The 14,979-nt window shown below is 49.5% G+C and overlaps 1 protein-coding gene across 2 annotated transcripts; it reads left to right on the top strand.

Annotated features, from left to right (window-relative positions):
• The first annotated feature begins 1,214 nt into the window (after positions 1 to 1,214).
• S1PR3 (sphingosine-1-phosphate receptor 3) lies at positions 1,215 to 14,778 on the top strand. 2 transcript variants are annotated; one of them, XM_002819935.5, is made up of 2 exons: positions 1,215 to 1,491; positions 10,837 to 14,778. In XM_002819935.5, the coding sequence occupies exon 2, from the start codon at positions 10,984 to 10,986 to the stop codon at positions 12,118 to 12,120; it is 1,137 nt and encodes a 378-aa protein (XP_002819981.3). In that variant the 5' UTR covers positions 1,215 to 1,491; positions 10,837 to 10,983; the 3' UTR covers positions 12,121 to 14,778. The 2 variants fall into 2 exon arrangements, with proteins under 2 accessions (XP_002819981.3, XP_009242880.3); XM_009244605.3 differs by lacking the exon at positions 1,215 to 1,491 and adding an exon at positions 1,536 to 7,232.
• Positions 14,779 to 14,979: the final 201 nt, after the last annotated feature.

Genomic DNA, 14,979 nt, shown 5'->3' with positions numbered 1-14,979 from the left:
GCTCAATTGCTGAGGGCTTGCGTTTCTCAGCAGGGAACAGGAGTGCCGCCGACTTCCACTCTTGGTGCCCTTCACCGCTCAACCTGCACCCCAGATAAGCATATGCACCCCGTTCCAAGGGAAGGATGCGCTGGGCTGATCCTCTGGAGGCAAGGGGGCAAAAGACAGAAAGTAACGAGCGGCCTTTGCACAAAGAATCCTCACCTCTCTGCAGCGGCCCCTGCGGCCCCAGTCCTGCCGGCCCAGGAATGTACAGTCGGATAACAGGCCTCTCCTTGCTTTTTCGTCTTCTTCCTCCCACTTCTCTCCTCTCTCCTTTTCCTCCTCCTTTTTCTTTATTTTTCTCCTTTCTCCCCAAGCTTCTACGGTTGTTCTGTGTTCGCTCAATCATGGCCTTTGGCATTGACTGAAAATTTGGCAGTTCCTTCTCTCGGAATTCTTCTGTTTGAAGCCTTCATATGGATTTATTATTAGTATTATTGCCACACAAAAGGGGCAAATCCGCGTGAGGAAGGGGGTCGCATGGGGGTCGGCTGAGATCTGCCGGCTGCCGGTCTAGGAGGGGCGCTGCTCTGTGCCGTAGTGGGCTCTGGTGCACCAGCAGAGGCTGGGGGAGAGTGCTGCCCCCGCCTGGAGCCAAGCCTCTGCGTGCCTGGGGGTAGAGCGCGGAGAGGGACCAGGCAGGCGCCGGAGGGGACCAGCGCCGAGAAGGAAGAAGCCCAAACAAAAACGCTGTCCGGCGCCAGGCGCCCACCTACAAGCCCAAGCCGGTGCTCGGCCAGTTACAAAAGGAAATGGTCAGGATCTGGACAACGATAATGATAGTATTAATCCTATTAAGAATCGGCCCAAACAAACCCTCGCTGTCAGGGCGGCAGGCGCCCGCCCAAGCCCAGACCTCGGACACGGTTCCGAGCCTGTTCCCGCTGGGTCTCTGGGCGCCCGGGTTCGGCACCTGGAGCTCGCCCGAAGAGGACAGGGTCTGGAGGCCGGCCTGGGGACAGGGGCCGAAGGGCGAGCCAGACCCTAGGGGATTGGTGGGGTCGGGGAGGAGGGGTCCAGGCTAGGGGCGGGCGGGGCACCCGGAGACCAGGCGGCTTGAGCGGGAGGTGGGGAGCTGGAGGAGTGCCGGGTTCGCGGGCGGGGGACGGGGAGAGGGGGGCGGGGAGAGGGGCGGGAGTCGGGGGCGGCGAGGGGAGGGGCGGAACGCAGGTCCCTCCCCGGCGGGCCGCTGGAAAAGTTTAGTCTCTGACTCGCTCGGGCAGAGGCCGAGGAAGCCGGTTCCGGGGACAGGGAACAGGGACTCAGGGACCCGAAGGCGGCGGCAGGACGCGACCGAGCAGGACCCCAGGCCCGGGAACGACGTCGCGAGCCCCGAGACTGCCGGGCCTCCCAGCCCAGCTGGCATTCGAGCGCAGGACCGGGCGCCCCGGCACCGCCGCGCGCCACCCGCTAGGATGCCGGTGGCCCCAGCGCCCTCAGCCGACGGAGGTGAGCGGCGGGCCCGGGCGGGGCGCGCGGACGCAGAACCAGGGTGGGGGGCTGGGGGCCGAAGGACCCACCTTTCCAACAAAATCCCCACCGATCCCGGGCGCGAAGGGGACCTGGGCGCGCCACGGCGGCCGGAGCGCTCCACATCAGCACCCCTCCCCCAGAGCCGCTGCAGGAACGCGGAGGAGGCCTTTTCCACCGCACCTGGAGCGTTTACAACGGGCTGGACCTGAATACCTGGATGAAAGTGGAGAGGCTGTTCGTGGAGAAGTTCCATCAGTCGTTTTCCTTGGACAATTAAATAGTTAGGCTTCCGCAGTGCCAGGGCCTGGGGACGCTGGACGTGGGAGAGGGTTGTGGTCGTTAGCCTGGGAAAATCATTCTTTTAAACAATATTCGCCGGAAAATTAGTTTTTTCCTAACATTTCTCAAACAAGGCAATTAGGGCCGTCAGAATCGGTGCTGGAAGGCGAAGTCCTCACAGTGCAATGAGATTCCCACGGAAAATCAGTACGTTGTGTTCATAACTGAGATAACAGCTAGAGAAGGGGCTTTGGGCTTTTTGAGTCTCCCAATAGTCAGTCTCTCTCTCTCTCTCTCTCTCTCTCTCTCTCTCTCCCCCTCTGACTTTCTAGCTTTGGACATTCCCAATGGCATATTTCTTTGTGGTGTTTTTATATTTGGATATAAGAGAGGAACTTCTTGTTGGATTTTTTAAGGGAACACACTTCGTTTTGACCCTTCCAATAAGGAAAGGGGAGCTACAGGAACAGAGCGCTCTTTAGAAGGTTACTTTTAAATGGAGGCCCCCCCATACATGGTACCCACTCCCACTTGGACCTCTGAGACCTCCAGAATTAGGCATCATTCTAAAATCTGGACATTAGAAGTCACAGACTTTGTATATAACCACATATTCATAATTTATCTTTTCAATGTTTTTTATTCATAGACGAAAATCTTGCAGGCATGGTTAAGAAAAATATAATTCCTAGAAAGTACAAGGGAAGGATTATGTTCTGCAGATACATGACTAACAAGGATAGCTCGCCATGCCCAGGGCTGGTGTTGGTTGAGGAGGTGGTGATGGTGCGGGGCATGTGTGTGTGTGTGTGTGTGTGTGTGCTTGAGGAGTTGTGGAAGTGTTCATATCTGTAAAGTATTATTTCATGGATGCAGACCTTAATGCTAGGTTGAATAACTTTGTTGCCATTGAAGAAGAAGCACACATCAGGCTTTTTTCATTAGCAAACCAGTAAGCACTCATTTTGGGCCTCTGAAGTCACTCCCATCACCTAACACCAGAGATACAAACTGAAGCTAGCCCTTAAGAGCCTCCCCCTAAGATTTAGAGAGAATGATTTCTCAACTAGTTTTCATCTTTGAAAATGCCATTTTCCTCTTTATCATTGTGATTTTTATTCAAATGCATGAGTCTCTGATTTTCTACCATATGGAAAGGGTAGAGACTACAGTTTCCTATAGAAGAAACTTCACATAGTGGCCGAAGGATCTTATTTCTCAAAATTCAGGAATTGGGTTTCCTCTTTCTAGAAATTATGACACTAACTTGATTTCATGGTATCTCTTTCATCTTCCTCAATACCTGTGCTGTATGTATATTTTTATTATATACTGTAGGTATATTTTTGTTACCAAAAAAAGAGAATTTGAGCATGCCACAATCTTGAAAAATCTGAGGTTGCCCTGCTGTAGAGTCCTTTAACTGCCAGGACTTTGTACTGTTTCCCAAGTGTTACCAGAGCCAGGCCGCCAGCCTTATGCAGTCTGTTTACCTTAGCTGGAACCAGGGTGCTGTGCTGTGGGTTCTATGAACCTTTCTGTTTCTTCATATTTGGCTTCGTAATTCCTTTCTTATCAGTTTTGGAGGCATTTCCTATTATTCCTCTGCCATATGTTTTCTGCCAAATTAATTGCCTTAAGATTTTCCTTAAGCTTTTGGAGATATATAATGTTTGAGAAAAAAGAAAAAGAATAGACTGAGTGGAATCATATCTAGTTTCAGTTAATAACACATTTCAGTTGATGTTACTGTTATAGCTACTGGGCATAAAGTCTCCTTCCCTTTTTTGAATCCTATTTTTGAGGAATTGAAGCTGTGTCTGTAAGAGACAATAGGCCAGAGTTAAATCAGTGACGAGATTGTCCAGTGCAGATTGGTGCCCAGTGAGTGGACCTTCACTGCTCACAGGCCAGACTGGGGTCAGCTCACACAGCGAGGTGAGGGTCCGCTCCTCAAGCAGTGGATGGTGCTCTTCGGCCTTGCAGATGCCACTCCATTTTCCCGGCTTCAAAATTTTCCAGATATTTCAGTGCCCCAGAATGACATGCTAACATTCTGCTGGCATGGGAGCATGAGGCAGTTTGTCTCTAAAACATGCCAGAGAATCTCTTGTCACCACCTAGGCAAAGAACCAGTGGCAAGGTGGCAGCCTCCCAAAGAGCTCATCCCTAATGTGACATCCTGGAATCAGATGGCACAGACACCGGCCCAGCCCCTTCCAAGCTCTGTGACTAAGGACAAGTGACACCCCCCCTCCCCCAGCCTCAGTCTCCTCCTGTGTACATTCAGAAGGCAGATGCTGCCATGGGACCATGTGTGCTATGTCCATGGTGCAAGGTGGCACGCATGCCGAGTCACCAGGTGAGGCTTTGGGAAGGGATAGGAAGGATCTCAGGTAGCCTTCGTGGGCAGGATGCCTCTTATTTGAATGTGCCTTTAGCCACCTCACAGTGCCTATTTCCACATCCCTGTGGATTCATCCCTGTGGAAATCTTGAGAGTCATTTATCCTATGCCGTCATGAAGCAGCAGCAGAATGAAGGTTTAAAAAGACTCATGGACAGGCAAAGCGCTCAAACACCTCCTGGCTCAGACGCACTTGCCTCCCCACACACAAGTCTGGAAGCTCAGGATGGTGTTCACGGAGGCAGATGCTTGGGGCCGGGGCCTGAGTTTCCTGGGGCACAGCCTCCATATCTGGGGTTCCCTGGACTATGCCCAGATAGCTCATAATGTCCCAGCCTTATTTGTGATGGAGAAGGACTTAGGGAAAAGCCACTGGGAAACAGTAAGTCTAACCAGGGAAGTGCACTGACTTGCATGCTTTGAAGAAGAGAAGGGAGAAAAGATACAAAGCCCTCACCTGGTTTGTCTGTAACAGTTGTTATTTCTCAGGGGAGCTGCATTAATGGGCCAAGCATGTGCAGCCGGGTGTGTGAAGCATGCATTTTGCAATGGACTATCTCCAAAAGCAGAGCGAGGTCACCCAAGAAATCTAGAGCAAGGGAAAATACTCATTAGCAAAGGAATTTTGCTGGAGCCTTGTAACGGCCGACTCATTATTTCCTTTCCAAGTTATTTTAAATGAAATTTAAAAAAACATCTTGCTTTCCAAGAAATTTTGCTTGTTGGCATATATTTGGTGTTTTAATTCAGTTTGGAGGATGAACTAGTTAATTTCCCTGGGAGTACATGCCTATTAAAAATATAGCATCCTGCATCTGACCAAGATGCTATCTTACTATCTTATTGTGCCTATCTTTTATGCGGAGAGAGAAAGGGGGGTGTTGGGAAGGAGACCAGACTGTGGAAATACTTTCTTTATTTTTTCTCTTTTTCTTCCTTTTATAGTTTGTTTATTTTTCAACTTGACATGGGTAGAGAAAGTGAATCGCTAGTATAGAAAGCACATCTGGAATCCATCTGGCCGCCTCTCTCTGGCTCACCCTCCTCCCAGCAATGTTTCTCCTTGGAAATTGGGGGAAGGTAGGCACCTCTGACCTTGGCAGGGTCTAACTTGGGGTCATCCACTGCATACTCATCTTCCAGAAGGCGTCTTATTCCTTCTTGACAAAAAAAATGTGTTGGTATTAAAATGCTTTGAGGTAGACTGGATGATCCCAGCTTAGTGAGGATGACATGAAAACCCTTAGCTAATGGGGTCTTTATTGAGTAGAACCCAGGTAAGTTCAGATGTGAGCAGTGTCTCTCAGTAAACATGGAAGGACTGAAGATGCAGACAATCAAATACTTAAGTCTGTTGAAGAGCTGGGTGGTGGGCGGGGTCTGCCCAGGTGGTCAGGGAGATGTGTTAGTGTAGCACTTGGAAGAGAGTGGAACGACCAGGCAAGGATGTGCCGTGGAGGTGGGCAGAGGGAGCAGCCCAGTGTCACCATCTGTATTGGTTAGAAGACCACCGCTAATGAGGAGGAGCGTCTCTACCCTGCAGCTGTCTATACTCCTGTCTTCCGTAATGTGCCGAGCTCTCTGAATATATACAAAACTAGTCTGCAAAGAGCCATATGTCTCAGCATCTGGCTTTATTTCTAAGTGTTCAGGTGGAATTTAAGCCACGATCAAATTTACAACGTCACTGCCAGCTCTGGACACTTACTTTTGGAATAAAGCAAAGAGTGAACACTAATACTGCATCAGTCTTGCCCTCTGTTAGGGGCCACCCCTTCTCCCCACACCAGTTTTGCAAGATGGGCTGGCTGGGGTCTGGGAAACCCAGTGCCTCCGAGTCATGGTTAAAGCCCATCTCAGACACCAACACACCGCTCACAAATCAACGTCGGCCTTGCGGAAACATGGACATGTGTTCGCCAGAGAACATCCTCAATCAATCCCAGCAGTGCTACTTGATGATAATCAACACATGGGCCATGGAAGAAATTACCCCATGTCCATAAACAAGAATGAATAGAGGGTAGTGTATCTACCCACACCATGAGAGCAAGAATATTCATCATGCAGGTGCATCTATGTGCATGACTCGTACAAGCATCATGGGGAGAGGAAAGCAATGGACACAATTGTATCCTGCAGGGTTTCATTCATGTGAAGGTCAGAAGTAGGCTAAACTCACCTAGAGGAGAGTCCTATCCCAGGTAGTGGTCATGCTTGGGGACAGGTGGTGACTAGGAGGGGCACAAGGAAGGCTGCAGGGTCCGGCCCATCTTGTTGCTGGCCTGGGTGCTGGTCTCACTGATCTCTGTGTGGTGGGGCAGGTCAGCCTCCCAGGCCTGCTGGTGCCTGCAGTGCCCAGCACTCCTGCCGTGCCTGGCAGTGTTAGTACCAATCTGCCAGAGTGGCTGACTCCCTTCTTGCCCTGAGTAGGGCTTACTGACTCCAGGAGCCTCAGGCTGGGGTGGGCTTTGAGCTTTCTTCTAGCAAACTTGAGGTCTGTGGCTGGTACCCCTTAGGAGCGGAGGGGAACTCTTGTCCATGAGATGCTTTTAACCGTGCGCAATAATGTGTAGACACATCCAAAATCAATCTGGCCTTTAGCCCAGCACTTAACTCTTGGGATGAGGCCTGCTTTGTAAATGTTGATAATCCAGAGAAAATGAGCTTTTAGATTCCAAAGACAGCCAGATATCTTCCACTTATGCAAAATGCAGAGAATCATATTTAACAAAAGATGTTCTGGACAAATATGCTTCTTGAGGGATGAATATTTAATTATAAGGGAAATGATAAATCAAACATTAATGGGAAAATATGTTTGCCCTCAAGATTCATGATTTTGATGGGTCTCTGGCAAATCTTATACTATGTTTATTGGGGTTATTTTATTGCTAGTTATTAGTTTTTAATTGTTTGCTTGTTTTCTGCTCTGCTCAATTTTTGTATAAGCCGTGGGTCTATTCACCCTCTTCTCCCCATCCCTGGGAGCAAGTCCAGATCTGGCTGTTGGATGCATGGCAAAAGCAAAGGTATGGAGAAGGTTCAGAGGAGACAGGACATGTATAAAATGGTAGGGTCAGGTTGTCATGGGGGAAACTGAGGCACAGGAGGCAAGCTGAGTTAGTACAAGAACAGTCTGAATTATAACAACATGCCAGTGTTACCTAAAAGGATGAGGAACATGGAGCTGTACTTGAATCCCTACTTGAGCTGGGGAAAAGGGGCCTCAGGAATCACTGACATTGGAACCAAGGTTTGTCTGCAGCTTGTCGGTTTCTGGGACAGAAACCCAACATACTGGAGTGGGTATCCCAGCAATGTGTAGGATAAACCAGGACACTGTGGTGTCATGGACAGCTGGCTGTCTGCCAGGTGATGGCCCCTCTAGTTGCAATGTGAGCCGGGCAGGTCATTCATTTGGCAGCATGGTGAGGGCTCTGGCCCCAGTTGCTATGGGAGGGAGGATGCTGGCACAGGGCACTGCTCACAGACTGCCTTTGCTCCATGCCTTTTCCATGAGCATGAGTGGCTGTTCATGTGGGAAATGGCAAAGCCCTCGCGGCCCCCATCAGCACTGTGCAGTGGTACTGGAGGTGGCAGGAGACAGCCTGAGGGCCCGGGTTGTCCTCATACCCGGCTTCATGCCAGGGTGCATGCCGGGCACAGCACATGTGTCCCTGAGAGGCCCCTGATCAGGGGTGAAAAGTGCAAAGTGAACATCAGAAATAGTGATTCTCCAGTCCCTGTTCACAGATAAAGAAAGAAATAATAAGCAATACTAGGCCTGGTGTGGTAGTTCACACCTGTAATCCCAGCACTTTGGGAGGCCAAGGCAGGCAGATCACTTGAGGTCAGGAGTTCAAGACCAGCCTGGCCAACATGGTGAAACCCCATCTCTACTAAAAATACAAATATTAGCTGGGCATGGTGGCGGGCGCCTGTAGTCCCAGCTACTCAGGAGGCTGAGGCAGGAGAATCGCTTGAACCCAGGAAGCGGAGGGTGTGGTGAGCCGGGATCGTGCTGCTACACTCCAGCCTGGGTGACAGAATGAGACTCCATCCCAAAAACAAAACAAAACAAAAAATAAACAAACAAAAACAACTAAAAGGACAGTATCTTTTTAGCACCCATCAGTGTACAGGATGCTGGGGAGGGTACTGTGAACTTACCCATGATGAAAGTCCCTGTGTTAATGGATAAGCTCAATGCTCAGAAAATGCTGCTGACTCTGGTATTGCCCCACTTAAAGAGACAGTTTGCAGTACTTTTTCAGAAGTGGCATGCAGCCTCAGAGAAAAGTCACCAGGAGCTGGGATGATTCCAGAAAATGTTACAGAGCAAGTGGAATTTGACTTGAGGCTTGAAGGATGGGCAAGATTTAAATGAAAATCAGAAACGGTAGAGAGGGAAGGGCTTGGGGGAAGGCTGCCCATTGGACTGTCCTGTTTGCCTCCAGGAGAACCTACAGGCAAGACATGGTCTCTTCTCAGGTGAATGGGAAGCCAAGTAGGGCTGGTATTGGTGAGCCACAGCTTGAGGAGGCAGGTCCAGGGCCCTGCGCTGCCTGTCATGGCTCCCGAGTGATGGGAGAGATCTGGGCAGGCAACCCCCTCTCATCCTGCATCATCAGCCTGGACTTGGAACTTGGCTGCTTTTTCTTTCTGCAGTTAGCAGAGGGCCTTGGCCAACGCATAAGCCTTTCTGCCAGCTCTTGGCATTCCAGCTGACCTCGACCCAAGGCCTCTGTGACTTCAGGAGGCGGCAGCTGGGAAGGGTCAGGGCAGTTCCAGGCAGAGCACAGACGTCAGCTCAGACATCCCACCCCACCCCGCCAACCCTCCGCCCCCGGGGTTTCCAGAACAACCAACACCACCAAGCTCCAGGACACTGGAAAAAAAATCTTTGCAAAGAAGCAAGGGGCCATCTCAGAAAATCCAGGACCCCCAAATTGATGTAGGGAGAGGAGGGCTTTGACAGCATTCAGCACTCCGGAGGGTCACAAGGATACAGAAACCATTTGGAGCCACCTCTGCTTCTCAGCCCCACCCAGGCAAGTCCTGAATCTTCAAGGGACTGATTTGTACCTGGGAATAAACTCATGCATGGATGAGATTCAGAGTCTATCACACCCTAAAATGCAGAGCCCATAGTATTGGTGAGTGGCTCATGTGTCTCTGAAGCAAATTTAGGGCCGTGGTTCAAACATTGTAAAAGTTAAAAAAAATTTACTGGATACACACAGTAGGCTCTTTTAAATTAGCCTCATTTGAACTTAATTAGATATTTAAATACTCAAATAATAAATGATGGCTGGGTGCGGTGTCTCATGCCTGTAATCCCAGCACTTTGGGAGGCTGAGGCAGGCTGATCACTTGAGGTCAGGAGTTCCAGCCCAGCCTGGCCAACATGGTGAAACCCTGTCTCTACTAAAAATACAAAAATTAGTCAGGCATGGTGGCGGGTGCCTGTAATCCCAGCTACTTGGGAGACTGAGGCAGCAGAATCACTTGAACCCAGGAGGCAGAGGTTGCAATGAGCCGAGATGGCGCCACTGCATTCCAGCCTAGGTGACAGAGCAACACTCCATCTCAAAAAAAAATTTTTAATAAAAATAAAAAATAAAATAAGTGAGTCCACTGAAAGCGGTTTCTACCTTGATAGTTGGGTGTGTGGCATCATCGACATCACAGAAGGCTGACTGATATCACCAGATGTGGTTGAGTGCAAGTGTTTGAGGTCTGGTGGGGGAAAAGTTTGGAATTCAGAACCCATCGAGGCCTTCACTCACCACTTTCCCTCTCTCGCAGTGCTCCCAAATGTGCCGCTTCTGTTGGCTCACATGCACCCATGCTCTATTTGATATTCAGGGCTCTGAATTTCAAGCCCGACTCAGTCAGTGTGATTGTCGCTGCTTTCCTGTCCTTCCTTTATCGTCTGTAGACTTGGGTCCTGTTTTTGCAGGTTGATGTTCTGTCTTCGCTGGGCTCTGGACTCGCTGCTCACGAGTGCGGTGTCTGCATGGGCACTGCCCAGACATGCACTGTTGGTCCCTTGATGGCCGCATGGTCAGGCGTCAGAGCTCTCTGCCAGGCCGACCTACAGCCCATTCAGACCTGATTTCTGGGCCTGGATCCAGGGGACGCCATCTGGGAAGTGCGGGAGCTTCCCACGATGTCACTGTGAAACTCACCAGGGAGGTCTTAGAAATTGAGCCGGCATCATTCAGATTCCATCCTGCTTTTTGGTCCTGAGAAAATCCTGCTTTTCCCTGAGTAACTGGGATAATGGGTCACCAGCTCCCATGCCCTAGATGAGGACTAGTTAGCATTTTCTAGTGCCTGGAGATTTCCAGATGGAAGCTGTATTTGGGTCTGTGTGTCTTTGTTACAGGATTCAATAATTCATGCACTGAATTTCCCTTCCTGGCAACTCCAGACACCAAATCGCTTCCCATGGTCTCCCCCAATCACTTAGGAATTTAGCCTGTGTCTAAAGACCCTCTCTGCAGCCTGACGTGGCGAGCTATCCCAGTACTTCCACGTTTTCCATGCCTTTCTCCAACAGCGTTGCCGTGGCCCCGTAGGCGGCGATCGTTTTATCAATGGTCGCTCCCTCTTTTTATCTGTTGGCAGGAGCCGTTTTTCAACGCCCTCGCTGGAGTCTGGCCTGCACGCCTTGCTGAATGAATCCAGAACCTCAGCCCCGCTTCCCTTTGAAATGAATGTTCCTGGGGCGCCCTCTCGTGGATTTTGGAGCTAATCGTCTGTGAATGCCAAGTCATGGCAACTGCCCTCCCGCCGCGTCTCCAGCCTGCGCGGGGGAACGAGACCCTGCGGGAGCATTACCAGTACGTGGGGAAGCTGGCGGGCAGGCTGAAGGAGGCCTCCGAGGGCAGCATGCTCACCACCGTGCTCTTCTTGGTCATCTGCAGCTTCATCGTCTTGGAGAACCTGATGGTTTTAATTGCCATCTGGAAAAACAATAAATTTCACAACCGCATGTACTTTTTCATTGGCAACCTGGCTCTCTGCGACCTGCTGGCCGGCATCGCTTACAAGGTCAACATTCTGATGTCCGGCAAGAAGACGTTCAGCCTGTCTCCCACGGTCTGGTTCCTCAGGGAGGGCAGTATGTTCGTGGCCCTCGGGGCGTCCACCTGCAGCTTACTGGCCATCGCCATCGAGCGGCACTTGACGATGATCAAAATGAGGCCTTACGACGCCAACAAGAAGCACCGCGTCTTCCTCCTGATCGGGATGTGCTGGCTCATTGCCTTCACGCTGGGCGCCCTGCCCATTTTGGGCTGGAACTGCCTGCACAATCTCCCTGACTGCTCTACCATCCTGCCCCTCTACTCCAAGAAGTACATCGCCTTCTGCATCAGCATCTTCACGGCCATCCTGGTGACTATCGTGATCCTCTACGCACGTATCTACTTCCTGGTGAAGTCCAGCAGCCGTAAGGTGGCCAACCACAACAACTCGGAGCGGTCCATGGCACTGCTGCGGACCGTGGTGATTGTGGTGAGCGTGTTCATCGCCTGCTGGTCCCCACTCTTCATCCTCTTCCTCATTGATGTGGCCTGCAGGGTGCAGGCGTGCCCCGTCCTCTTCAAGGCTCAGTGGTTCATCGTGTTGGCTGTGCTCAACTCGGCCATGAACCCGGTCATCTACACGCTGGCCAGCAAGGAGATGCGGCGGGCCTTCTTCCGTCTGGTCTGCAACTGCCTGGTCAGGGGACGGGGGGCCCGCGCCTCACCCATCCAGCCTGCGCTCGACCCAAGCAGAAGTAAATCAAGCAGCAGCAACAATAGCAGCCACTCTCCGAAGGTCAAGGAAGACCTGCCCCACACAGCCCCCTCATCCTGCATCATGGACAAGAATGCAGCACTTCAGAATGGGATCTTCTGCAACTGATCGTCTCCATGCGCCCTGCTCTGCGGCTGTGTTCTTATTTATTGCATGCATCGCTTCCACAGGGGACCCTCGAGAGCTGTGACTCGGGAGAGCTACCTTACTTTGACCAACAGCCTGCCCAGTGTGCATGTCTCTTACAGAGGGGGCCCAAGGAATCACTACACCGTTTCAGTGTAAACAACGTGCCTTGTCCACTTTGGGCTCCAGAGTCTTTCAGATGTACTAAGCTGCTGACATCATCCACTGCCTTCTGCTGCATCCTAGACACCCTCCCTGTTGTTCACAGAGAGGGAAGGTCATGGGCCGCACAATGCTGTGTGATTCTCCATGTGCCTCTGAATGGTGTTTTGATGATTTTACACTACATTTCCTGTGCGTAGAATGGATGCTTGTATATTCATACATCTCTATGTTACACAGAATTTGTGTTGCAGGTGTTTGCCATGTGGTACCTACAAAGAATCTCCATACAACACACAGGTAACAGGTTATACAAGTGGGTTCAGACTGAACCCCCAGTACAAGGACATTAGGTGGACATGCCATCCCTGGTCTCCTTAGACTGACATGAATCTCATGTTAACCAAGTTTTTAAAGTTCAAATTCCCCAAAAAGGGCTTGTCCAAGGCTGGCCCCAGATGTGTGGGTCTGACCCACACCAGCCCTGTGTCCTTTCAGTCATTTGTCCCTGCATAATTTTAATCATATTCCAAAGCCAAATTATGTGATGGTTTTCAGGTTTCTGCAAATCACAGAAAAGCCAGCCAAGATGACCCAGGAGCTTGTGCCCCCAGATGGACCAAAGAAAGAGCCTATGAGGGAGAAGCAGAAGCGGATGGCTGGCCTGGCTCACCTTCCCATGCCAATGGGGCAGGGGTCTGCTTTAGGAAACGGAAGGTGTCCAGGAAATGAGCAGAGATTCACAAGACAGCACTTTGACTCTATGTTGAGTTTGTTTCTATATTAGAAAAGCACCAAGTCAGTAATCCCCCGTGGCATCACAGCTAAGTAGCTGTGGCCACCAGCAGTTTCACAGCGTCCTGAAAGCTGGCACTGATCATGACTATCAGTGAAAGAAGTTTAATTTTCAGGTTAGAAAATGTGATCTGGCAGTTCATGCATTCTTCAGAGTAATGTAATAATACCTATGTGATGCTGTAATTTTACTTCTCAACATAAGTTGAACCCCTAGCAGTCTGTTTACCTTGTAAAGGGATTACTTAGAAGACATTTTTGTACATGCTCTTCCCCAAGGATTGTACATGTTATACAAATAGATGGAAAGAAAAGTGAACACGTTTGTAGAACTATCATAAGCACACAGTTGCTGTGTTGAGTTCTCTTTAAAAACAAGGACAAAACCAACCAGCGTTCAAAGGAACCTCCCATCAGAGTCCCCTAAAGTATTTTAGGTTCAGTGAGCATTTGCCTGAATAAAACCTAAAAGAGTAGTCTTAACACATTAATAACTTTTTCTAAGAGAAATTGATTCCTGTTTTGTCATCTGATGCAATTTGCTCTTACAAAGAGACATTTTCGTAGGTTCAGGGTAACTCACCTCCATGGGCTGACCAAAGACTTTTCTAATTTTTGTTACTGATGAGATGAAACCTATTTGTAAGGAGATCTTCCCCAGGAGCATTTCTGTTGCCTTCTTGACATCAATGAAAACTAGCATATTCTCTTATGAAATAGCATGAGAAAACCCAGGGCATTTCTAGGACAGTAAAACATTAAAGTACTGGATTAAGAAAACAACAGGCTGGGCACAGTGGCTCACGCCTGTAATCCCAGCACTTTGGGAGACTAAGGCGGGTGGATCACCTGAGGTCAGGAGTTTGTGACCAGCCTGGCCAACACGGTGAAATCCTGTCTCTACTAAAAATACAAAAATTAGCTGGATGCGGTAGCGCGTGCCTGTAGTCCCAGCTACTCGGGAGGCTGAGGCTGGAGAATTGCTCAAACCCGGGAGGCGGAGATTGCAGTGAGCCGAGATCGCACCACTGCACTCCAGCCTGGGCGACAGAGCAACCCTCTGTCTCAAAAAATAATAATAATAATAAATAAAACAACAACAAAATGCATCAGAGAGCCAAAACATTCAGTATTGCATTTTCACATAGGTGATGAAATGACCTTGGAACTTTATCTGTGTTATAGTTATGAGTTGCTTTGGGAGCGTTGGAGCTCTCTGTAGCTATTGTTCATAACACTTTGCTCCATAACCCTGATGTCCCCAGTATCTAAGTATCTCAGCCTTCATCCATTAACTCTACTAGGGAGCCCACAGCCACCATTTCCACTAGGAGGTATCAATGTTTGTGGTATGACATAAGGCTCCCTTGAAATAACAAGACTTTTGAGCAATCTGAATTAAAAATACATCAAAAAAGTAATAGTGCTCATTTGCTAAATGCAAAAAATAATCACCTTTGATACCAATGTGCACCAATATGCCTAACTAGCTAGCCAGCTGGCGATAATTTAGCAGCGAATGTTTCAAAGCCCTAACCTTGAAGTTTGGAAACAGGTGGTCTTCTATGCTGCAGAGAAACTATGCATTAGGTCTCTTTTCAATTAGAAACCTTTACTATTTCCAATGTATGTTTGTTTAAAAAAAGAATAATTAATAAAACCAAAAGCCTTCGTGGAAACCCACTCTTGGGAGTCCGTGTGATGGGATTGTTTTATTGTTTTCACCGGGCATCCTCCCCACTGCAGGGGTGTGCACTGTTGCAGGCTTGCTACCCACCTGTGTTTCTCAGCATTTCAGGAATTAAACCACATTCAGAACCCCAAAGAACCTTTCCCCTTTCTTCTTATCCCTATCATAGGTGGTATTTTAATGAAGCTTTGGTG

The sequence above is a fragment of the Pongo abelii genome, chromosome 13 (genome assembly GCF_028885655.2).
Source record: "Pongo abelii isolate AG06213 chromosome 13, NHGRI_mPonAbe1-v2.0_pri, whole genome shotgun sequence".
In the NCBI taxonomy this organism is placed as follows: Eukaryota; Metazoa; Chordata; class Mammalia; order Primates; family Hominidae; genus Pongo; species Pongo abelii.
Note: the sequence above shows the minus strand (reverse complement) of the source record. Positions and strands in the feature narration are given on the sequence as shown.